This window comes from Lolium perenne, chromosome 4 (genome assembly GCF_019359855.2).
Source record: "Lolium perenne isolate Kyuss_39 chromosome 4, Kyuss_2.0, whole genome shotgun sequence".
In the NCBI taxonomy this organism is placed as follows: Eukaryota; Viridiplantae; Streptophyta; class Magnoliopsida; order Poales; family Poaceae; genus Lolium; species Lolium perenne.
In genome coordinates, this window is record NC_067247.2 from 363,070,496 (window position 1) to 363,095,639 (window position 25,144).

The 25,144-nt window shown below is 43.8% G+C and overlaps 1 protein-coding gene across 1 annotated transcript; it reads right to left on the bottom strand.

Moving 5' to 3' along the window:
- Positions 1–23,320: 23,320 nt before the first annotated feature.
- On the bottom strand, positions 23,321–24,579 carry LOC139830294 (uncharacterized). Its single transcript, XM_071818302.1, has 2 exons — positions 24,124–24,579; positions 23,321–24,070 (listed from the first exon to the last, which is right to left on the bottom strand). The coding sequence occupies exons 1-2, from the start codon at positions 24,577–24,579 to the stop codon at positions 23,321–23,323; spliced, it is 1,206 nt and encodes a 401-aa protein (XP_071674403.1).
- Between the last annotated feature and the right edge of the window lie 565 nt (positions 24,580–25,144).

Sequence of the window (25,144 nt, forward strand, 5' to 3'; positions counted from 1 at the left end):
CATTATTCATGAGAGGACGCCTCCCTATTCACCCCAATCAAACGGGGTTGCCGAGAGGAAAAACCGCACGCTGACTGACTTGGTGAATTCCATGTTAGCCACTGCTGGTTTATCAAAGGCATGGTGGGGGGAGGCTTTGTTGACTTCATGTCATGTCCTGAATAGAGTTCCTAACAAGAATAAAGATAAAACCCCTTACGAGGAGTGGGCTGGGAGAAAACCATCACTTTCGTATTTGCGCACATGGGGATGTTTGGCGAAAGTCAATATTCCAATTACTAAGAAGCGCAAACTTGGACCAAAGACAGTGGATTGTATCTTTCTAGGTTATGCTCCTCGGAGTGTAGGATATAGATTTTTAGTAGTTCAATCCGAGGTACCTGATATGCATGTTGATACTATTATGGAATCTCGTGATGCAACATTTTTTGAGAATATGTTTCCTATGAAAGATATGCATAGCATTGCTAGAATTTCTACTGAGATAATTCCTGAGTCAAGTACATCTAATGAGTATTTTGAACAATCACATGAGAATGTTACTGAGAAGGATGACAATGAAGCTCCTAAACGGAGCAAGAGACGAAGGATTGAAAAATCCTTTGGTGATGATTTCATTGTGTACCTTGTGGATGATACTCCCACGTCCATTGCAGAGGCATATGCATCTCCAGGATGCGAGATGACTGGAAAGAAGCTGTCCATAACGAGATGGACTCGATCCTTTCTAATGGAACTTGGGAGCTATCGAACGACCCCATGGATGCAAGCTTTGTGGGCTGCAAATGGGTGTTCAAGAAGAAGCTAAGACCTGATGGTACTATTGAAAAGTACAAGGCGCGGCTTGTAGCGAAAGGCTACACACAGAGAGAAGGCGAAGATTACTTCGACACCTATTCACCTGTCGCTAGACTTATCACCATTCGAGTACTACTATCCATGGCTGCCTCCTATGGTCTTATCGTTCATCAAATGGACGTAAAGACAGCTTTCCTTAATGGAGAGTTGGAAGAGGAAATCTATATGGATCAGCCTGATGGGTTTGTAGTAAAAGGTGAAGAAAGAAAGGTGTGCAAGTTGCTGAAATCTTTATATGGCCTGAAACAAGCACCTAAGCAATGGCATGAGAAGTTTGACGAACTTTAACTTCAGAGGCTTTGTTGTCAATGAGGTCGACAAGTGTGTTTACTATCGCCATGGTGGGGGCGAAAGTGTTATACTATGTTTGTATGTGGATGATATTCTGATCTTTGGTACAAACATGAGAGTAATACACGAGGTCAAGTCTTTCTTGTCAAAGAGTTTTGATATGAAAGATCTGGGGAGAAGCTGATGTGATTAGAACATCAAGTTGATTAAGAACGAGAGTGGGATTACTCTAACGCAATCCCATTATGTTGAGAAGATTTTGAGCCGGTTCGGCTATATTGATAGCAAGTCTTCTCCAACACCTTATGATCCCAGTGTGACACTACGCAAGAACCGGAGGATTGCCATAGATCAATTGAGATATTCTCAGATCGTTGGCTCACTCATGTACTTAGCGAGCGCGACTAGACCCGACATCTCTTTTGCTGTTAGCAAGTTGAGTAGGTTCATGTCAAACCCGGTAATCGATCATTGGCATGCACTTGATAGGGTCATGCGCTACCTATGTGGTACAATGAGTTATGGGATTCACTATTCGGGGCACCCACCGTGCTTGAAGGATATAGTGATTCGAATTGGATCTCAGATGTAGCTGATCTGTACGCCACAAGTGGGTATGTATTTACCTTTGGAGGTGGCGCAGTATCATGGAGATCTTGCAAGCAAACCATATTGACGAGGTCAACTATGGAAGCAGAACTTACTGCTTTAGACACAACCACTGTTGAATCAGAATGGTTGCGTGAGCTCTTGATGGACTTGCCTGTGGTTGAAAAACCTGTTCCGGCAATCCTTTTGAATTGTGACAATCAAACTGTAATTGTCAAAGTGAACAATTCTAAGGATAACGCGAAGTCATCAAGACACGTCAAGAGACGTTTGAAGTCTGTCAGGAAATTGCGAAACTCCGGAGTAATAACTGTTACATATATTCAAACAGACAAAAACCTGGCAGATCCCTTTACAAAGGGACTATCACGTAATGTGATAGAAAGTGCATCGAGGGAGATGGGTTTGAGACCCGTTGATGTTACGCCATAGTGGTAACCCAACCTTTGTGATCGGAGATCCCGTGAATTAGGACCTGGGAAGAACAAACTAGTGGTTTAATTGAGGAGAGTATTATGTAACCCTCTCTATGTGAAGATGCACAACTCTCAATTGATGTAAGGCAGGTTGGCAACAAGCCTTAATGTGTTTATGTTGGCTATATTAGCAAAGATGCTGTCCTACAGAGCATTCTTGAAATAACACACCTATATGAGTCCGATTGTTAAACGTCGCAATCTATGAGATTTTGGGTGATCTCTAGTAAACTCATGAAGAGACCACGGAGTATGACGCATATGCTTCACCCGCGGGGTAGGCTACTGACAGCCATGTACTGGTCATGACTTTGAGTGAAACCCTGTTCACGCAAAACTTGCAATTCAAGGCTTAGTCCATTGTTCAAGTGTGAATGGATGTAGCTTAAGGTTCTAGGCGGAAGTTCAACTTAACAGTCTCCGCTGAAACACTGGTATATAAACAAGCAGCGAGTATTGGTAAATCTCTAAATGGGGATTTGAGATCTGGTGGGGGATTGTTGAAATATTGGGCCTACACTTAGTGGCCCATACTAGATTTCAGATTTTCCTATAAATCTCAAAGCCCACATAGTGGAAGCCTTGTGAGTTTGAGCCCAAGTTGGTGGCAGCTCACTAGGGAGTGGCAAGAGGTGGGAAGTTTAGTCCCACATGGAAAGTTGGGAGGAAGTTAGACCACCTTATAAGGTGGGTTGTTCCACCACTAGTAAGTGAGTGAGAATAGGAGTGCTACACGCGCGCGCTCCTCCTCCTCCTCGCTCGCTCGTCTCGACTCGACACGACACGACACGACGCGCGCGCCGCGCTCGTGGTGAGTGGATTGAGCCTCGAGCCGAGACTTTCCTTACTTTTTGCAGCTCAGGAAAACGAACAGAGTCCTAGACAGACGCGTCACAGTTAGTCGGTTCGGGTGGCCCACGTTGCCAAGGGTTTCCCGAGCCTATATAATCTCTTGCCCGGCTACCGCAGAAATATACTGAATACACGAGTTAGGGTTTCCACCTCTCTCTGCTTGCGCCGCCATCGTAGCCTACTCCATCCCGCTCGCCGACGTGCATCGGCGAACGGGAGAGCAGGTCGCCGGCACCACTCGTCCTTGCGATCCGGTACGGGAGAGGGCGAATTAGGGTTTTTGGGAAGCGCTCTGCGCGACTGCTCAAGCTCTTCATCACGGGTCGCCTTCCGTCCAAGTCGGGCGGTGCTGCCTACCGTCGTCTTCAACGCCGTCTACTTCGACCTGTTGTCCCCGTCGTCAACAACGTTGTCATCAACAACGTTACTGCCGCGACATCATCTGCTACACCTCCACCGCCACCTCCACCAGATCGGTACGTGCGATATATCTCGATCTGTTTACCGATGGATGCTTTACCGTTTGCGCTGCTGCTACTCATGTTGATTAATGCATCTAGTATGTTTGAGTTTCACATGTTACTAGTTGCTGCCATCATGTTTTATATTCTGGAATTAATCATGGAAATTGTGCCTAATTATCCAACAATCCAAAACCCTAATTGTAGGCAATTTCCTGAGTTAACAATGGCTGGTTTTGCTGACGCACTGAGGCCGGATAAGTTTACCGGTGTGCACTTTAAGAGGTGGCAGTATAAGGCCATGCTCTGGCTTACTCATCTGAAAGTGTTCGAAGTTACTGATGGTTTACCTGAAGGAACTATATCTGACCAAGATCAGAACAAGTTCAAGGAAAACAATAATCTCTTCGTCGGATGCGTTCTAAGTATTAGGTCGGATCGTGGTGGTGAATATTTTCCTAAAATCTTTGATGAATTCTGTGAGGAACATGGCATTATTCATGAGAGGACGCCTCCCTATTCACCCCAATCAAACGGGGTTGCCGAGAGGAAAAACCGCACGCTGACTGACTTGGTGAATTCCATGTTAGCCACTGCTGGTTTATCAAAGGCATGGTGGGGGGAGGCTTTGTTGACTTCATGTCATGTCCTGAATAGAGTTCCTAACAAGAATAAAGATAAAACCCCTTACGAGGAGTGGGCTGGGAGAAAACCATCACTTTCGTATTTGCGCACATGGGGATGTTTGGCGAAAGTCAATATTCCAATTACTAAGAAGCGCAAACTTGGACCAAAGACAGTGGATTGTATCTTTCTAGGTTATGCTCCTCGGAGTGTAGGATATAGATTTTTAGTAGTTCAATCCGAGGTACCTGATATGCATGTTGATACTATTATGGAATCTCGTGATGCAACATTTTTTGAGAATATGTTTCCTATGAAAGATATGCATAGCATTGCTAGAATTTCTCCTGTGATAATTCCTGAGTCCAAAGACATCTAATGAGTATTTTGAACAATCACATGAGAATGTTACTGAGAAGGATGACAATGAAGCTCCTAAACGGAGCAAGAGACGAAGGATTGAAAAATCCTTTGGTGATGATTTCATTGTGTACCTTGTGGATGATACTCCCACGTCCATTGCAGAGGCATATGCATCTCCAGATGCAGATGACTGGAAAGAAGCTGTCCATAACGAGATGGACTCGATCCTTTCTAATGGAACTTGGGAGCTATCGAAACGACCCCATGGATGCAAGCCTCGTGGGCTGCAAATGGGTGTTCAAGAAGAAGCTAAGACCTGATGGTACTATTGAAAAGTACAAGGCGCGGCTTGTAGCGAAAGGCTACACACAGAGAGAAGGCGAAGATTGCTTCGACACCTATTCAATTGCCGCTAGACTTATCACCATTCGAGTACTACTATCCATGGCTGCCTCCTATGGTCTTATCGTTCATCAAATGGACGTAAAGACAGCTTTCCTTAATGGAGAGTTGGAAGAGGAAATCTATATGGATCAGCCTGATGGGTTTGTAGTAAAAGGTGAAGAAAGAAAGGTGTGCAAGTTGCTGAAATCTTTATATGGCCTGAAACAAGCACCTAAGCAATGGCATGAGAAGTTTGACAGAACTTTAACTTCTGTAGGCTTTGTTGTCAATGAGGCTGACAAGTGTGTTTACTATCGCCATGGTGGGGGCGAAGGTGTTATACTATGTTTGTATGTGGATGATATTCTGATCTTTGGTACAAACATGAGAGTAATACACGAGGTCAAGTCTTTCTTGTCAAAGAGTTTTGATATGAAAGATGCGGGAGAAGCTGATGTGATTCTCGAACATCAAGTTGATTAAGAACGAGAGTGGGATTACTCTAACGCAATCCCATTATGTTGAGAAGATTTTGAGCCGGTTCGGCTATATTGATAGCAAGTCTTCTCCAACACCTTATGATCCTGTGACACTACGCAAGAACAGGAGGATTGCCATAGATCAATTGAGATATTCTCAGATCGTTGGCTCACTCATGTACTTAGCGAGCGCGACTAGACCCGACATCTCTTTTCTTGTTAGCAAGTTGAGTAGGTTCATGTCAAACCCGGCATCGATCATTGGCATGCACTTGATAGGGTCATGCGCTACCTATGTGGTACAATGAGTTATGGGATTCACTATTCAGGGCACCCACCGTGCTTGAAGGATATAGTGATTCGAATTGGATCTCGGATGTAGCTGATCCGTACGCCACAAGTGGGTATGTATTTACCTTTGGAGGTGGCGCAGTATCATGGAGATCTTGCAAGCAAACCATATTGACGAGGTCAACTATGGAAGCAGAACTTATCGCTTTAGACACAACCACTGTTGAATCGAATGGTTGCGTGAGCTCTTGATGGACTTGCTCGTGGTTGAAAAACCTGTTCGGCAATCCTTTTGAATTGTGACAATCAAACCGTAATTGTCAAAGTGAACAATTCTAAGGATAACGCGAAGTCATCCAGACACGTCAAGAGACGTTTGAAGTCTGTCAGAAATTGCGAAACTCCGGAGTAATAATCGTTACATATATTCAAACAGGAGACAAAAACCTGGCAGATCCCTTTACAAAGGGACTATCACGTAATGTGATAGAAAGTGCATCGAGGGAGATGGGTTTGAGACCCGTTGATGTTACAGCATAGTGGTAACCCAACCTTTGTGATCGGAGATCCCGTGAATTAGGACCTGGGAAGAACAAACTAGTGGTTTAATTGAGGAGAGTATTATGTAACCCTCTCTATGTGAAGATGCACAACTCTCAATTGATGTAAGGCAGGTTGGCAACAAGCCTTAATGTGTTTATGTTGGCTATATTAGCAAAGATGCTGTCCTACAGAGCATTCTTGAAATAACACACCTATATGAGTCTGATTGTTAAACGTCGCAATCTATGAGATTTTGGGTGATCTCTAGTAAACTCATGAAGAGACCACGGAGTATGACGCATATGCTTCACCCGCGGGGTAGGCTACTGACAGCCATGTACTGGTCATGACTTTGAGTGAAACCCTGTTCACGCAAAACTTGCAATTCGAGGCTTAGTCCATTGTTCAAGTGTGAATGGATGTAGCTTAAGGTTCTAGGCGGAAGTTCAACTTAACAGTCTCCGCTGAAACACTGGTATATAAACAAGCAGCGAGTATTGGTAAATCTCTAAATGGGGATTTGAGATCTGGTGGGGGATTGTTGAAATATTGGGCCTACACTTAGTGGCCCATACTAGATTTCAGATTTTCCTATAAATCTCAAAGCCCACATAGTGGAAGCCTTGTGAGTTTGAGCCCAAGTTGGTGGCAGCTCACTAGGGAGTGGCAAGAGGTGGGAAGTTTAGTCCCACATGGAAAGTTGAGAGGAAGTTAGACCACCTTATAAGGTGGGTTGTTCCACCACTAGTAAGTGAGTGAGAATAGGAGTGCTACACGCGCGCGCTCCTCCTCCTCCTCGCTCGCTCGTCTCGACTCGACACGACACGACGCGCGCGCCGCGCTCGTGGTGAGTGGATTGAGCCTCGATCCGAGACTTTCCTTACTTTTTGCAGCTCAGGAAAACGAACAGAGTCCTAGACGGACGCGTCACAGTTAGTCGGTTCGGGTCGCTCCCGGATCGTGGGCTATCTGTAACCGACTCGAAACGTTCGTGCGACGTGGGCGTGGCCCACGTTGCCTAGGGTTTCCCGAGCCTATATAATCTCTTGCCCGGCTACCGCAGAAATATACTGAATACACGAGTTAGGGTTTCCACCTCTCTCTGCTTGCGCCGCCATCGTAGCCTACTCCATCCCGCTCGCCGACGTGCATCGGCGAACGGGAGAGCAGGTCTCCGGAACCACTCGTCCTTGCGATCCTGTACGGGAGAGGGCGAATTAGGTTTTTGGGAAGCGCTCTGCGCGACTGCTCAAGCTCTTCATCACGGGTCGCCTTCCGTCCAAGTCGGGCGGTGCTGCCTACCGTCGTCTTCAACGCCGTCTACTTCGACCTGTCGTCCCCGTCATCAACAACGTTGTCATCAACAACGTTATCTGCGCGACATCATCTCGCTACACCTCCATCAAGCCACCTCCACCAGATCGGTACGTGCGACATATCTCGATCTGTTTAGCGATGGATGCTTTACCGTTTGCGCTGCTGCTACTCATGTTGATTAATGCATCTAGTATGTTTGAGTTTCACATGTTACTAGTTGCTGCCAACATGTTTTATATTCTGGAATTAATCATGGAAATTGTGCCTAATTATCCAACAATCCAAAAACCTAATTGTAGGCAATTTCCTGAGTTAACAATGGCTGGTTTTGTCGACGACCGAGGCCGGATAAGTTTACCGGTGTGCACTTTAAGAGGTGGCAGTATAAGGCCATGCTCTGGCTTACTCATCTGAAAGTGTTCGAAGTTACTGATGGTTTACCTGAAGGAACTATATCTAACCAAGATCAGAACAAGTTCAAGGAAAACAATAATCTCTTCGTCGGATGCGTTCTAAGTATTAGGTCGGATCGAGGTGGTGAATATTTTCCTAAAATCTTTGATGAATTCTGTGAGGAACATGGCATTATTCATGAGAGGACGCCTCCCTATTCACCCCAATCAAACGGGGTTGCCGAGAGGAAAACCGCACGCCGACCGACTTGGTGAATTCCATGTTAGCCACCGCTGGTTTATCAAAGGCATGGTGGGGGAGGCTTTGTTGACTTCATGTCATGTCCTGAATAGAGTTCCTAACAAGAATAAAGATAAAACCCCTTACGAGGAGTGGGCTGGGAGAAAACCATCACTTTCGTATTTGCGCACATGGGGATGTTTGGCGAAAGTCAATATTCCAATTACTAAGAAGCGCAAACTTGGACCAAAGACAGTGGATTGTATCTTTCTAGGTTATGCTCCTCGGAGTGTAGGATATAGATTTTTAGTAGTTCAATCCGAGGTACCTGATATGCATGTTGATACTATTATGGAATCTCGTGATGCAACATTTTTTGAGAATATGTTTCCTATGAAAGATATGCATAGCATTGCTAGAATTTCTACTGAGATAATTCCTGAGTCCAGTACATCTAATGAGTATTTTGAACAATCACATGAGAATGTTACTGAGAAGGATGACAATGAAGCTCCTAAACGGAGCAAGAGACGAAGGATTGAAAAATCCTTTGGTGATGATTTCATTGTGTACCTTGTGGATGATACTCCCACGTCCATTGCAGAGGCATATGCATCTCCAGATGCAGATGACTGGAAAGAAGCTGTCCATAACGAGATGGACTCGATCCTTTCTAATGGAACTTGGGAGCTATCAGAACGACCCCATGGATGCAAGCCTGTGGGCTGCAAATGGGTGTTCAAGAAGAAGCTAAGACCTGATGGTACTATTGAAAAGTACAAGGCGCGGCTTGTAGCGAAAGGCTACACACAGAGAGAAGGCGAAGATTGCTTCGACACCTATTCACCTGTCGCTAGACTTATCACCATTCGAGTACTACTATCCATGGCTGCCTCCTATGGTCTTATCGTTCATCAAATGGACGTAAAGACAGCTTTCCTTAATGGAGAGTTGGAAGAGGAAATCTATATGGATCAGCCTGATGGGTTTGTAGTAAAAGGTGAAGAAAGAAAGGTGTGCAAGTTGCTGAAATCTTTATATGGCCTGAAACAAGCACCTAAGCAATGGCATGAGAAGTTTGACAGAACTTTAACTTCTGTAGGCTTTGTTGTCAATGAGGCTGACAAGTGTGTTTACTATCGCCATGGTGGGGGCGAAGGTGTTATACTATGTTTGTATGTGGATGATATTCTGATCTTTGGTACAAACATGAGAGTAATACACGAGGTCAAGTCTTTCTTGTCAAAGAGTTTTGATATGAAAGATCTGGGAGAAGCTGATGTGATTCTGAACATCAAGTTGATTAAGAACGAGAGTGGGATTACTCTAACGCAATCCCATTATGTTGAGAAGATTTTGAGCCGGTTCGGCTATATTGATAGCAAGTCTTCTCCAACACCTTATGATCCCAGTGTGACACTACGCAAGAACCGGAGGATTGCCATAGATCAATTGAGATATTCTCAGATCGTTGGCTCACTCATGTACTTAGCGAGCGCGACTAGACCCGACATCTCTTTTGCTGTTAGCAAGTTGAGTAGGTTCATGTCAAACCCGGGTACTGATCATTGGCATGCACTTGATAGGGTCATGCGCTACCTATGTGGTACAATGAGTTATGGGATTCACTATTCAGGGCACCCAGCTGTGCTTGAAGGATATAGTGATTCGAATTGGATCTCAGATGTAGCTGATCTGTACGCCACAAGTGGGTATGTATTTACCTTTGGAGGTGGCGCAGTATCATGGAGATCTTGCAAGCAAACCATATTGACGAGGTCAACTATGGAAGCAGAACTTACTGCTTTAGACACAACCACTGTTGAATCAGAATGGTTGCGTGAGCTCTTGATGGACTTGCCTGTGGTTGAAAAACCTGTTCCGGCAATCCTTTTGAATTGTGACAATCAAACTGTAATTGTCAAAGTGAACAATTCTAAGGATAACGCGAAGTCATCAAGACACGTCAAGAGACGTTTGAAGTCTGTCAGGAAATTGCGAAACTCCGGAGTAATAACTGTTACATATATTCAAACAGACAAAAACCTGGCAGATCCCTTTACAAAGGGACTATCACGTAATGTGATAGAAAGTGCATCGAGGGAGATGGGTTTGAGACCCGTTGATGTTACAGCATAGTGGTAACCCAACCTTTGTGATCGGAGATCCCGTGAATTAGGACCTGGGAAGAACAAACTAGTGGTTTAATTGAGGAGAGTATTATGTAACCCTCTCTATGTGAAGATGCACAACTCTCAATTGATGTAAGGCAGGTTGGCAACAAGCCTTAATGTGTTTATGTTGGCTATATTAGCAAAGATGCTGTCCTACAGAGCATTCTTGAAATAACACACCTATATGAGTCCGATTGTTAAACGTCGCAATCTATGAGATTTTGGGTGATCTCTAGTAAACTCATGAAGAGACCACGGAGTATGACGCATATGCTTCACCCGCGGGGTAGGCTACTGACAGCCATGTACTGGTCATGACTTTGAGTGAAACCCTGTTCACGCAAAACTTGCAATTCAAGGCTTAGTCCATTGTTCAAGTGTGAATGGATGTAGCTTAAGGTTCTAGGCGGAAGTTCAACTTAACAGTCTCCGCTGAAACACTGGTATATAAACAAGCAGCGAGTATTGGTAAATCTCTAAATGGGGATTTGAGATCTGGTGGGGGATTGTTGAAATATTGGGCCTACACTTAGTGGCCCATACTAGATTTCAGATTTTCCTATAAATCTCAAAGCCCACATAGTGGAAGCCTTGTGAGTTTGAGCCCAAGTTGGTGGCAGCTCACTAGGGAGTGGCAAGAGGTGGGAAGTTTAGTCCCACATGGAAAGTTGGGAGGAAGTTAGACCACCTTATAAGGTGGGTTGTTCCACCACTAGTAAGTGAGTGAGAATAGGAGTGCTACACGCGCGCGCTCCTCCTCCTCCTCGCTCGCTCGTCTCGACTCGACACGACACGACACGACGCGCGCGCCGCGCTCGTGGTGAGTGGATTGAGCCTCGATCCGAGACTTTCCTTACTTTTTGCAGCTCAGGAAAACGAACAGAGTCCTAGACGGACGCGTCACAGTTAGTCGGTTCGGGTCGCTCCCGGATCGTGGGCTATCTGTAACCGACTCGAAACGTTCGTGCGACGTGGGCGTGGCCCACGTTGCCTAGGGTTTCCCGAGCCTATATAATCTCTTGCCCGGCTACCGCAGAAATATACTGAATACACGAGTTAGGGTTTCCACCTCTCTCTGCTTGCGCCGCCATCGTAGCCTACTCCATCCCGCTCGCCGACGTGCATCGGCGAACGGGAGAGCAGGTCTCCGGAACCACTCGTCCTTGCGATCCTGTACGGGAGAGGGCGAATTAGGTTTTTGGGAAGCGCTCTGCGCGACTGCTCAAGCTCTTCATCACGGGTCGCCTTCCGTCCAAGTCGGGCGGTGCTGCCTACCGTCGTCTTCAACGCCGTCTACTTCGACCTGTCGTCCCCGTCGTCAACAACGTTGTCATCAACAACGTTACTGCCGCGACATCATCTGCTACACCTCCACTGCCACCTCCACCAGATCGGTACGTGCGACATATCTCGATCTGTTTAGCGATGGATGCTTTACCGTTTGCGCTGCTGCTACTCATGTTGATTAATGCATCTAGTATGTTTGAGTTTCACATGTTACTAGTTGCTGCCATCATGTTTTATATTCTGGAATTAATCATGGAAATTGTGCCTAATTATCCAACAATCCAAAAACCTAATTGTAGGCAATTTCCTGAGTTAACAATGGCTGGTTTTGCTGACGCACTGAGGCCGGATAAGTTTACCGGTGTGCACTTTAAGAGGTGGCAGTATAAGGCCATGCTCTGGCTTACTCATCTGAAAGTGTTCGAAGTTACTGATGGTTTACCTGAAGGAACTATATCTAACCAAGATCAGAACAAGTTCAAGGAAAACAATAATCTCTTCGTCGGATGCGTTCTAAGTATTAGGTCGGATCGAGGTGGTGAATATTTTCCTAAAATCTTTGATGAATTCTGTGAGGAACATGGCATTATTCATGAGAGGACGCCTCCCTATTCACCCCAATCAAACGGGGTTGCCGAGAGGAAAAACCGCACGCTGACTGACTTGGTGAATTCCATGTTAGCCACTGCTGGTTTATCAAAGGCATGGTGGGGGGAGGCTTTGTTGACTTCATGTCATGTCCTGAATAGAGTTCCTAACAAGAATAAAGATAAAACCCCTTACGAGGAGTGGGCTGGGAGAAAACCATCACTTTCGTATTTGCGCACATGGGGATATTTGGCGAAAGTCAATATTCCAATTACTAAGAAGCGCAAACTTGGACCAAAGACAGTGGATTGTATCTTTCTAGGTTATGCTCCTCGGAGTGTAGGATATAGATTTTTAGTAGTTCAATCCGAGGTACCTGATATGCATGTTGATACTATTATGGAATCTCGTGATGCAACATTTTTTGAGAATATGTTTCCTATGAAAGATATGCATAGCATTGCTAGAATTTCTACTGAGATAATTCTGAGTCCAAGACATCTAATGAGTATTTTGAACAATCACATGAGAATGTTACTGAGAAGGATGACAATGAAGCTCCTAAACGGAGCAAGAGACGAAGGATTGAAAAATCCTTTGGTGATGATTTCATTGTGTACCTTGTGGATGATACTCCCACGTCCATTGCAGAGGCATATGCATCTCCAGGATGCGTATGACTGGAAAGAAGCTGTCCATAACGAGATGGACTCGATCCTTTCTAATGGAACTTGGGAGCTATCAGAACGACCCCATGGATGCAAGCCTGTGGGCTGCAAATGGGTGTTCAAGAAGAAGCTAAGACCTGATGGTACTATTGAAAAGTACAAGGCGCGGCTTGTAGCGAAAGGCTACACACAGAGAGAAGGCGAAGATTACTTCGACACCTATTCACCTGTCGCTAGACTTACCACCATTCGAGTACTACTATCCATGGCTGCCTCCTATGGTCTTATCGTTCATCAAATGGACGTAAAGACAGCTTTCCTTAATGGAGAGTTGGAAGAGGAAATCTATATGGATCAGCCTGATGGGTTTGTAGTAAAAGGTGAAGAAAGAAAGGTATGCAAGTTGCTGAAATCTTTATATGGCCTGAAACAAGCACCTAAGCAATGGCATGAGAAGTTTGACAGAACTTTAACTTCTGTAGGCTTTGTTGTCAATGAGGCTGACAAGTGTGTTTACTATCGCCATGGTGGGGGCGAAGGTGTTATACTATGTTTGTATGTGGATGATATTCTGATCTTTGGTACAAACATGAGAGTGGAAGGATGAACAATATCAATCATTCCAGAATTCCCCCCGACTTTACTTCTCCATGATGGTATGGGTTACAGGTTATACTGAACTTTTTTAGTTCTATATAGCTTAAGGGCACATTTGATTTAAAGGAACGCCATAAGAATTCCATAGAATTACCACCCTTTGGTATTCTTCGTATGTGCACTATTTAATTTGTAGGATTGGAATCCTTTCGAATGCACGGGATTTTTTTTTCCTATAGAATTGAATTGCACTATATTTTAGAGGAAAAAATCCACTCAAATCTCATGTTACAGTTTCTTTGCTTTCCTCTGAATCGGATGCTACTTGACGAAAGATTATGTAGGTTCCAAATGTTATAGGATTTAACTAGACATGCCATTTTAATCATGTAATTTTTCTATTCCTATGTTCTATAAATCATGCGAATCAAACATGCCCTAACTTTAGAGTGATAGAATTTTGACAAGTACACCATTGTAATATAGTATTGAAAAATACATTTTCATAGTTCTAATTTTAAAGTATTTTGTAACAATAGCTTCTCCATGAATATATTTTTGACAATTGCATAATACTAACAGTATCTTTTATTGCCAACGTTTCTAAAGCATAACTAGCAAATATCTTAATAGTGGTTTCAAGTGTATGATTATGTAAGCATATTGTATAATTTCTAGATTGTAAATTGAATTGTTGGCACAATCTAACTTAATATATCTTATAAAGCAAAATTTACGAATAATTATTTATGAAAGTCTATCTCCATATGCAACTTTCCCACATCATTAATTTTTACAACCATCTAGTTGTCCACATGGTACCCACTAGCGTCCATTAGTAATAGTTTATCTCTATAAGCAAGTTATCTACATCATCCTTTTTTAGCCATCCAACTGTGGAGATTATCCTTTTCACTGGTCTGGTTGATGAGGTCACACATAATTACATAGTTAAATCGTGTGCAATGGGTGAATCATAATAATTTTTGCCCTTAATCATTTAAGAAAACCAAGTGAATATTGTCGTCATTTGTTTTCAATGATGAAGATCGTGTAACTACTAGTTGAGATGACATGTTATTCTATGTGTAACAGCTGAAGACATTTGCGAAATTTTAAACGAATTGTTCATTCATCTCTTCATGCAAGTTATCCACATAATCAGTTTCCCCAACCCCTTGATTTCATCTCACCTACAACTTTAACCGTCTTATATACGATTTTAAGTAATTTGCATGGAACAACAATCACGTACGTTACTAAACCTTAATGACCTTTAATTAATCAAACACACAACTATCTTATGCCAATTAAAATTAGCATCTTGACTAGTGTGACCAATTGCATCGTCCATATTCTTGTACAAAAACTTCACCCTAAGCGGCCTTTATCCATTCATTCACAAATCAGAGCAAAAACCCTAAACGCTACCCCCAGACCCTCCTGCCTTGTCTCCCCCGCTGTCATCGTAGAACGTCGATGGTCAAAGCCCTTTGATCACAACGGCGGTGAGCGGCCTCCTCACCAGGAGGATTCTCCCCCACGGCCGGGAAGCCCTTCGGCCGCAACAGAGTCTCCCGGTATGGCGTGGCAATGGGAGCGAAGGTTGGGAGTCAGGGCGATGATGCATCTAAAATGAATCTATGTTCTCTGTAGTTTATTGTGCCATATTCCATCATAATTGATTCATATAAAGTGGTTATAATCATTATTTAGAATGATTTTGATGATTTTCCTAAAAGATCTCTTTTATTTGTATTATAACCCTGCATGGCAAAAGAATGCTTTCGTATTTTTTTTTTACTTTCAGGAAACCTTTGCGAACTCAATAGGACTTAGGATTTTTCTGCATAAGTTTTTACGGAAGAAAAAGGCTCAGAGAGCTTGTTCTAAGCTCCTTTGTGTGGTTTTGGTAATTAATGACAATCCTTATGGACTAATGTTTTCATTAAATTTTTATGAAGGAATCTTCCATATGTATTTTTTGTAGTTCATGTGTTGGATTCAAAGTGGATGCCATTATTATAAAAATATACCTTGAGTATTGGCATCAATATCATCTATTTGAAGGGTGATACGTCTCCAACGTATCTATAATTTCTGATGTTCCATGCTTGTTTTATGACAATACCTACATGTTTTGTTCACATTTTATATCGTTTTGATGCGTTTTTCGGAACTAACCTATTGACGAGATGCTGAAGTGTCAGTTCCTGTTTTCTGCTGTTTTTGGTTTCAGAAATCCTAGTAAGGAAATATTCTCGGAATTGGATGAAATCAACGCCCAGCATCTTAGAATCCCACGAAGCTTCCAGAACACCCGAGAGCCACCAGAGGAGGGCCCTGTGGGCCCCAGATGATAGGCCGGCGCGGCCAGGGGGTGGGCCGCGCCCCCCTATTGTGTCGTCGCCTCGTCAGCCCTCCGACTCCGCCTCTTCGCCTATATAAAGGTCCCTGACCTAAATCTTCGAGACGGAAAAGCGACGGTACGAGAAACCTTCCAGAGCCGCCGCCATCGCGAAGCCAAGATCTGGGGGACATGAGTCTCTGTTCCGGCACGCCGCCGGGACGGGGAAGTGCCCCCGGAAGGCATCTCCATCGACACCACCGCCATCTCCATCAACGCTGCTGTCTCCCATGAGGAGGGAGTAGTTCTCCATCGAGGCTAAGGGCTGTACCGGTAGCTATGTGGTTAATCTCTCTCCCATGTAGTTCAATACAATGATCTCATGAGCTGCCTTACATGATTGAGATCCATATGATGATGCTTGTAATCTAGATGTCGTTATGCTATTCAAGTGGATTTTACTTATGTGATCTCCGGAGACTCCTTGTCCCACGTGTGTAAAGGTGACAGTGTGTGCACCGTGTGGGTCTCTTAGGCTATATTTCACAGAATACTTATTCACTGTTATGAATAGCATAGTGAAGTGCTTATTTATATCCCTTTATGATTACAATGTGCTTTGTATCACTATTAATCTATGTGCTACTCTAGTGATGTTATTAAAGTACTTTATTCCTCCTTCATGATGTAATGGTGACAGTGTGTGCATCATGTAGTACTTGGCGTAGTTTATGATTATGATCTCTTGTAGATTATGAAGTTAACTATTACTATGATGGTATTGATGTGATCTATTCCTCCTTTCATAGTATGAAGGTGACAGTGTGCATGCTATGTTAGTACTTGGTATAGTTGTGTTGATCTATCATGCACTCTAAGGTTATTTAAATATGAATATCGAATATTGTGGAGCTTGTTAACTCCGGCATTGAGGGTTCTTGTAGCCCTACACAATTAGTGGTGTTCATCATCCAACAAGAGAGTGTAGAGTATAGCATTTATTTATTCTGTTATGTGATCAATGTTGAGAGTGTCCACTAGTGAAAGTACGATCCCTAGGCCTTGTTCCTAAATACTGCAATCATCGCTTGTTTACTATTTCTTGCATCATCTTGCTGCCATATTACCACCATCAACCACACGCTGTTGTAGCATTAAGCTATTTTACGGCGCACATTACTCTTGCTCATATTCATTCATACCACCTGTATTTCACTATCTCTTCGCCGAACTAGTGCACCTATACATCTGACAAGTGTATTAGGTGTGTTGGGGACACAAGAGACTTCTTGCTTTGTGGTTGCAGGGTTGCATGAGAGGGATATCTTTAACCTCTTCCTCCCTGAGTTCGATAAACCTTGGGTGATCCACTTAAGGGAAAACTTGCTGCTGTTCTACAAACCTCTGCTCTTGGAGGCCCAACACTGTCTACAGGAAAAGAAGCGTGAGTAGACATCAAGCTATTTTCTGACGCCATTGCCGGGGAGGAAAGGTAAAAGGCACTCACACTCCGGATCTCGGCTACTAAGCTATTTTCCGGCGCCGTTGTAAGTACTCGAAGCTATTTCCTTTAGATCCTGCAATTGCATCTTTTTGTTTCTTGTTTTACACTAGTTTGGCATAATGGAAAGCAACAGTGAGCTTTTAAAATTATTTCCTGAGTTAAGACATGGATGGTTTGATGCGAAAATTAAAAAACCCATGGAACATATTAGTATGAATACTTTGAACACCATTGTTGCTAATGATATGGAAAATTCTAAGCTTGAGGAAGCTGGTTTTGATGAGCATGATCTTTTTAGTCCCCCAAGCATTGAGGAGAAAATTTTCTTTGATGATACTCTGCCTCCCATTTATGATGATTATAATGATAGTAGTCTTTTAGTGCCGCCTTTTATTTCGCATTGCCTCTTTTCCTATGCTTGATGGATTTCTTTATTCCATTAACTTTCAGTAGCTTTGTGCAATGTCCAGAAGTGTTAAGAATGATTATGTCACCTCTGAACATGTGAATTTTGATTATGCACTAACCCTCTAATGAGTTTGTTTTGAGTTTGGTGTGGAGGAAGTTTTCAAGGGTCAAGAGAGGAGGATGATACAATATGATCAAGAAGAGTGAAAGCTCTAAGCTTGGGGATGCCCCGGTGGTTCATCCCTGCATATTTCAAGAAGACTCAAGCATCTAAGCTTGGGGATGCCCAAGGCATCCCCTTCTTCGTCGACAAATTATCAGGTTCCTCCCTTGAAACTATATTTTTATTCGGTCACATCCTATGTACTTTACTTTGAGCGTCTGTATGTTTTTGTTTTTGTTTTGTTTGAATAAATGCATGCTTGTGTGGGAGAGAGACACGCTCCACTGTTGCATATGGACAAATATGTCCTTAGGCTTTACTCGTAATATTCATGGCGAAGGTTGAAACTGCTTCGTTAATTGTTATATGGTTGGAAACGGAAAATGCTACATGTGGTAATTGGTATGATGTCTTGAATAACTTGATACTTGGCAATTGTTGTGCTCATGATTAAGCTCTTGCATCATATGCTTTGCACCTATTAATGAAGAACTACATAGAGCTTGCTAAAATTTGATTTGCATGATTGGTCTCTCTAAGGTCTAGATATTTTCTGGTAAAGGTGTTTGAACAACAAGGAAGACAATGTATAGTCTTATAATGCTTGCAATATGTCTTTTATGTGAGTTTTGCTGTACCGGTTCATACTTGTGTTTGTTTCAAATAGCCTTGCTAGCCTAAGCCTTGTATTGAGAGGGGATACTTCTCGTGCATCCAAATCCTTGAGCCAAACACTATGCCATTTGTGTCCACCATACCTACCTACTACATGGTATTTCTCCGCCATTCCAAAGTAAATTGCTTGAGTGCTATCTTTAAACACTTCAAAAGTTATTACCTCTTATTTGTGTCAATGTTTTATAGCTCATGAGGAAGTATGTGGTGTTTATCTTTCAATCTTGTTGGGCAACTTTCACCAATGGACTAGTGGCTTCATCCGCTTATCCAATAATTTTGCAAAAAGAGCTGGCAATGGGATTCCCAGTCCCAAGTTAATTAACTCTCATAATTTTACAAATAGACACTCCTCCATGGTATGTGATTGTTGGACGGCACCCGAGGATTCGGTTAGCCATGGCTTGAGAAAGCAAAGGTGGGGAGGAGTGTCATCTAAATAAAACTAAAATAAAAAGGCACTCCTTCATGGTATGAGATTGTTGGCAGGCACCCGAGAATTCGGTTAGCCATGGTTTGTGAAAGTAAAGGTTGGAAGGAGTGCCACCTAAAAATAAAAATGTTTCATGGGAGCCGCTCTTTGAAGGTTTGTCTGGCAAGGGGGTTAGAGTGCCCATTACCATTCGTTGACAACAACAAACACCTCTCAAATTTTTACTTTTATGCTCTCTTTATGTTTTCAAAATAAAAGCTCTAGCACAAATATAGCAATCAATGCTTCCCTCTGCGAAGGGCCATTCTTTTACTTTTATGTTGAGTCAGTTTACCTACTTCCTTCCATCTTAGAAGCAAACACTTGTGTTAACTGTGCATTGATTCTTACATGCTTGCTTATTGCACTTGTTATATTACTTTGCATTGAAAACTATCCATGAGATATACAAGTTACAAGTTGAAAGCAACCACTGAAACTTAATCTTCCTTTGTGTTGTTTCAATGTCTTTACTTTGAATTTATTGCTTTATGAGTTAACTCTTATGCAAGACTTATTGATGCTTGTCTTGAAAGTACTATTCATGAAAAGTCTTTGCTATATGATTCAGTTGTTTAATCATTGTCTTTACCATTGCTTTGAATCGTTGCATTCATCTCATATGCTTTACAATAGTATGATTAAGATCATGTTGGTAGCATGTCACTTCAGAAATTATCTTTGTTATTGTTTACCTACTCGAGGACGAGTAGGAACTAAGCTTGGGGATGCTGATACGTCTCCAACGTATCTATAATTTCTGATGTTCCATGCTTGTTTTATGACAATACCTACATGTTTTGTTCACACTTTATATCGTTTTGATGCGTTTTCCGGAACTAACCTATTGACGAGATGCCGAAGTGTCAGTTCTTGTTTTCTGCTGTTTTTGGTTTCAGAAATCCTAGTAAGGAAATATTCTCGGAATTGGACGAAATCAACGCCCAGCATCTTAGAATCCCACGAAGCTTCCAGAACACCCGAGAGCCACCAGAGGAGGGCCCTGTGGGCCCCAGATGATAGGCCGGCGCGGCCAGGGGGTGGGCCGCGCCCCCTATTGTGTCGTCGCCTCGTCAGCCCTCCGACTCCGCCTCTTCGCCTATATAAAGGTCCCTGACCTAAATATTCGAGACGGAAAAACGACGGTACGAGAAACGTTCTAGAGCCGCCGCCATCGCGAAGCCAAGATCTGGGGGACAGGAGTCTCTGTTCCGGCACGCCGCCGGGACGGGGAAGTGCCCCCGGAAGGCATCTCCATCGACACCACCGCCATCTCCATCAACGCTGCTGTCTCCCATGAGGAGGGAGTAGTTCTCCATCGAGGCTAAGGGCTGTACCGGTAGCTATGTGGTTAATCTCTCTCCCATGTAGTTCAATACAATTGAGATCCATATGATGATGCTTGTAATCTAGATGTCGTTATGCTATTCAAGTGGATTTTACTTATGTGATCTCCGGAGACTCCTTGTCCCATGTGTGTAAAGGTGACAGTGTGTGCACCGTGTGGGTCTCTTAGGCTATATTTCACAGAATACTTATTCACTGTTATGAATAGCATAGTGAAGTGCTTATTTATATCCCTTTATGATTACAATGTGCTTTGTATCACTATTAATCTATGTGCTACTCTAGTGATGTTATTAAAGTACTCTATTCCTCCTTCATGATGTAATGGTGACAGTGTGTGCATCATGTAGTACTTGGCGTAGTTTATGATTATGATCTCTTGTAGATTATGAAGTTAACTATTACTATGATGGTATGTATGTGATCTATTCCTCCTTTCATAGTATGAAGGTGACAGTGTGCATGCTATGTTAGTACTTGGTATAGTTGTGTTGATCTATCATGCACTCTAAGGTTATTTAAATATGAATATTGAATATTGTGGAGCTTGTTAACTCCGGCATTGAGGGTTCTTGTAGCCCTACACAATTAGTGGTGTTCATCATCCAACAAGAGAGTGTAGAGTATAGCATTTATTTATTCTGTTATGTGATCAATGTTGAGAGTGTCCACTAGTGAAAGTACGATCCCTATGCCTTGTTACTAAATACTGCAATCATCGCTTGTTTACTGTTTTACTGCATCTGTACTGCCTGCCATATTACCACCATCAACCACACGCCCGTTGTAGCATTAAGCTATTTTCTGGCGCCGTTACTACTGCTCATATTCATTCATACCACCTGTATTTCACTATCTCTTCGCCGAACTAGTGCACCTATACATCTGACAAGTGTATTAGGTGTGTTGGGGACATAAGAGACTTCTTGCTTTGTAGTTGCAGGGTTACATGAGAGGGATATCTTTGACCTCTTCCTCCCTGAGTTCGATAAACCTTGGGTGATCCACTTAAGGGAAAACTTGCTGCTGTTCTACAAACCTCTGCTCTTTGAGGCCCAACACTGTCTACAGGAAAAGAAGCGTGAGTAGACATCAAAGGGAAGAACATGATATAATCAAGAAGAAGAAATGAAGATGTAGTTCTTGTGTGAAACTCAATTTAGCCATGGTCTAGATTATGTGAAGCCATGGATGATCAAGATATTGAGTGCACGATTTCAATGGAAGAACTAAAGATATAGCTCTAAGTCGGTGGCATAATAATCTCGTGAGTTGAGCTATGTTTGGCCATGATTTAGAGCATGAAATCAAATGAAAAGTTATTTATATGCCTCAGGATATTTTGATAAAGCATGACGAGATACAAGGTTGACCAAGACTAAGAGCGAAGATTGGATTCAAGTTGGTTAACATATGATACATACACAATGTACCACATGGGATAATTTGATCTCGTGGTATGGTAAGATTTTTCAATTATGCATTGTGATCTAACCCATGATATATGTGTATTTGTGTTTTTCTGTGCGTGTTAGGTATCTTTCTTGGGCATGCATCAAATGTGATATCTCATATAATTCATGAGAGGATGCCATCAAGTAGGTATCGTCATCAAGGTTGAAAAGAGAAAGTTCAAGATGATGAGCATCTATAGAAGATCATATGTTTGAAGCTTGTTACCCATTTGGTTGAAGCATCGTGTTCAGACGAGTGAGGAGCAAAAGTGCACATGTATCACTAATCTTCTTACTCACTTACAAGTGGGTAGAACAACATAAATTATACGGTGGTCTAACTTCCTCCCAAATTTTCATGTGAAACTAAACTTTGCGACCCAACCTCCTGTCACTGTCTAGTAAGTTGTCAACAAGATGGGATCAAACTTACATGGGGACAAGGCCAGAGACTTCCTGTCACTGTCTAGTAAGTTGTGGTTGCCAGGAAATTTGCAAGAACCTCTTCCAAGTTGATGTTGGCGCGTTAGATGGGGCGATGGAGCTATTGGACACATTGGTGACAAGGCCAGAGACTTCCCCGAAACTCCGCAGTATGCTAGCAAGGCCTTCCACGTCGTGCGTCGTGGGGGCTAGAAAAATGGCGGCATCGTCTGCATAGACGGAGACCCTGGGGCCCTGAAGGTCGCCAGGCATAGCAGACAACAAGCCGTGCTCCGTAGCCTGTTCCAGAAGTCTCTGAAGAGGGTCAATGGCGATGTCGAACAGAAGAGGCGAGAGCGGATCACCCTGTCGAAGACCACGTCCGTGCGGTATGTACTTCCCAGGGATTCCGTTGAGGAAAAACCTAGAGGAGGCCGTGGAGAAGAGGGTCGTCAGGAGGGCCCTCCACCTCTGCGGGAAGCCAAGCCGTTGCAAAAGATCCAACATGTAATCCCAGCGAACAGTGTCAAAGGCCTTAGCGATATCCAGCTTGATAAGGAGGGACGGGGTCTTGCTGCGGTGTAACCGGCGGGCGGTGTTCCTGACGTACATGAAATTGTCGTGGATAGTTCTTGATTTGATGAAAGCGCTCTGACTTCGGGAGACAATGTCATTCATCCTCGGGCTGAGACGACGTGCCATAGCTTTGGCGATGATCTTTGGGACCACGTGGATGAGGCTGATGGGCCTGAAATCTGAAATAGACTCCGCACCATCCTTCTTAGGTAGGAGAACAACATTGGCTGTGTTGATGATGTGGAAATTCGACGTTGACAGCTTGGAGAAGGCCTTGATAGCGGTCATAAGGTCTACCTTTATAATGTCCCAGCAGGAGCGAAAGAAAGCGATGGAAAAGCCGTTGGGGCCCGGAGCCTTATCCGCGGGCATGTCATCAAGAGCTTCCTTAATCTCATCCTCAGAGAAAGGCAGGCCCAGGTCCTCCAGAGGGTGAGTGGTGGGATTCAGGGCGTCCTAGTTGAAGTCAAGTGAACGAGGAGGAGGTCGGCCAAGAGTGCGGGAGAAGTGGTCGAAAATCAGCCCAGCTTTATCTTCATGAGTCACAGCCCAGCCATTGTTATGCATGAGCCTCACGATGAGATTTTTGCGCCTCCTAGCATTAACACGTAGGTGGAAGAATTTGGTGTTGGCGTCGCCCTCACGAAGATAGAGGATTTTAGAGGCTTGGCGTTTGCGAGATCTATCCATAGCGGCAAGACCTTTCACCCGGCGTTTCAGGCTAGCCCGGAGCCAAATTTCATCCTCAGAGAGAGCGCGGGATTCCTGCGCCACATCGAGCTGCAGAATGACATCAAGGGCCATGAGAAGTTGCAGCTTGCTATCAGAGAAGAGGCTTCTGCTCCATGATTTGAGTCCCATCGCCGTGGCCTTGAGATTGTGATTGATCACGTGGACTGGCTGGGAGTGCGAGGAGGGAGCGGACCAAGCTTGTTGAACCACCTCTCTGAAACCAGGCATTTTAGTCCAGAAGGACTCGAAGCGAAAAATAGGCGGTTTCCGCGGGCCACTCTGGTTAGACAGGAGGATGAGGCAATGGTCCGAGAGGGACGAAGACAGGGCAAAAAGCGCATGGTTCTCGAACGCGAGGTCCCAAGCAGTATTGCAGAAAGCCCGGTCAAGACGCACCAGAGTAGGGGTCTGCCTTTCGTTGCTCCAAGTAAACTTCCGGTTCTGCAGTTTCAGCTCCTTGAGGTAAGGGCTCTTCTGAAAAGACCCATGAGTCGGAAGTCGAGGTTGTTGTTGTTCTTATCTTCCGCCTGATAGATAAGGTTGAAATCTCCGATGATGAGCCAATTGGAGTCGTCCGGAGGTTTGGCCGCGATAGCTTCCGTGAGAAAGGCTTCTTTCTCGGCGTGGTCAGTAGGGCCATAGACTGTGGTGAGCTTGAAGGAGGTACCACATGACCGAACGGAGACGTTAGCCGAGATCAAGTGAGTGCCGAGGTGAACGTTGGAGATCTCCACATGTTCATCGTTCCAGAGTAAGAGGATGCCACCCCGGGTGCCGGTGGCCGGACGATGGGCGAAGGAGCGAAGCTTAAAACCGCCAATATAATAAGCCGTTTGTTGATCGATGTGGTCGAGTTTGGTCTCTTGGATGCAAGCGATGTGACAGCGGGTATCGGCGAGGAAGGCGTGGACGGTGTCTTTGCGAGCTTGGTCGTTAAGACCGCGGGTGTTCCAATCAGCAATGAAGAGATCAGGACCGATCATAATGAAGTTTAACCAAACAGATAACGAGGACGAACACAGGCACTTGTCCACAAAGCGAAAGACGGAAGAAAACACGGCGGAAAAACAAAGGAGCTAAACAGGCACGTCCTGGGCCTCTGGCTCGCATCCTCCTGGGCCTCCCATGGCAATGAGCGACTCATCCGCTTCGGTCAAGCTGCGGATGTTCATCGTTCCAGAGTAAGGCCCTGTTTGTTTGGGCTGGAGTTTGAGCTTTTACTGCTTTTGGGTCTTTAAAAGCACAAGCCCAGCCAAACACCTAACTTCTACTATTTGAATGCCCGTGCGTTGCCACGGATCATTAATATTTATTCTATAACATGCAAAAATAATTCATATAAAGTTTTTGGTGGTACCCGAAGGAAGATACCATATTAATCACTATTTCAACATCAACACCTCTTTTACCGAAGGGAAGATCGTGCACTTTGCTTCCATCCACGGCACCATATGTATCCAGTATTCAAGGAAAATCCTTTTCTTTTCAAAAACAATAGTACAATATCTAGTTATGGCAACATATTTAATATTCTGAGGAAAGATTCTC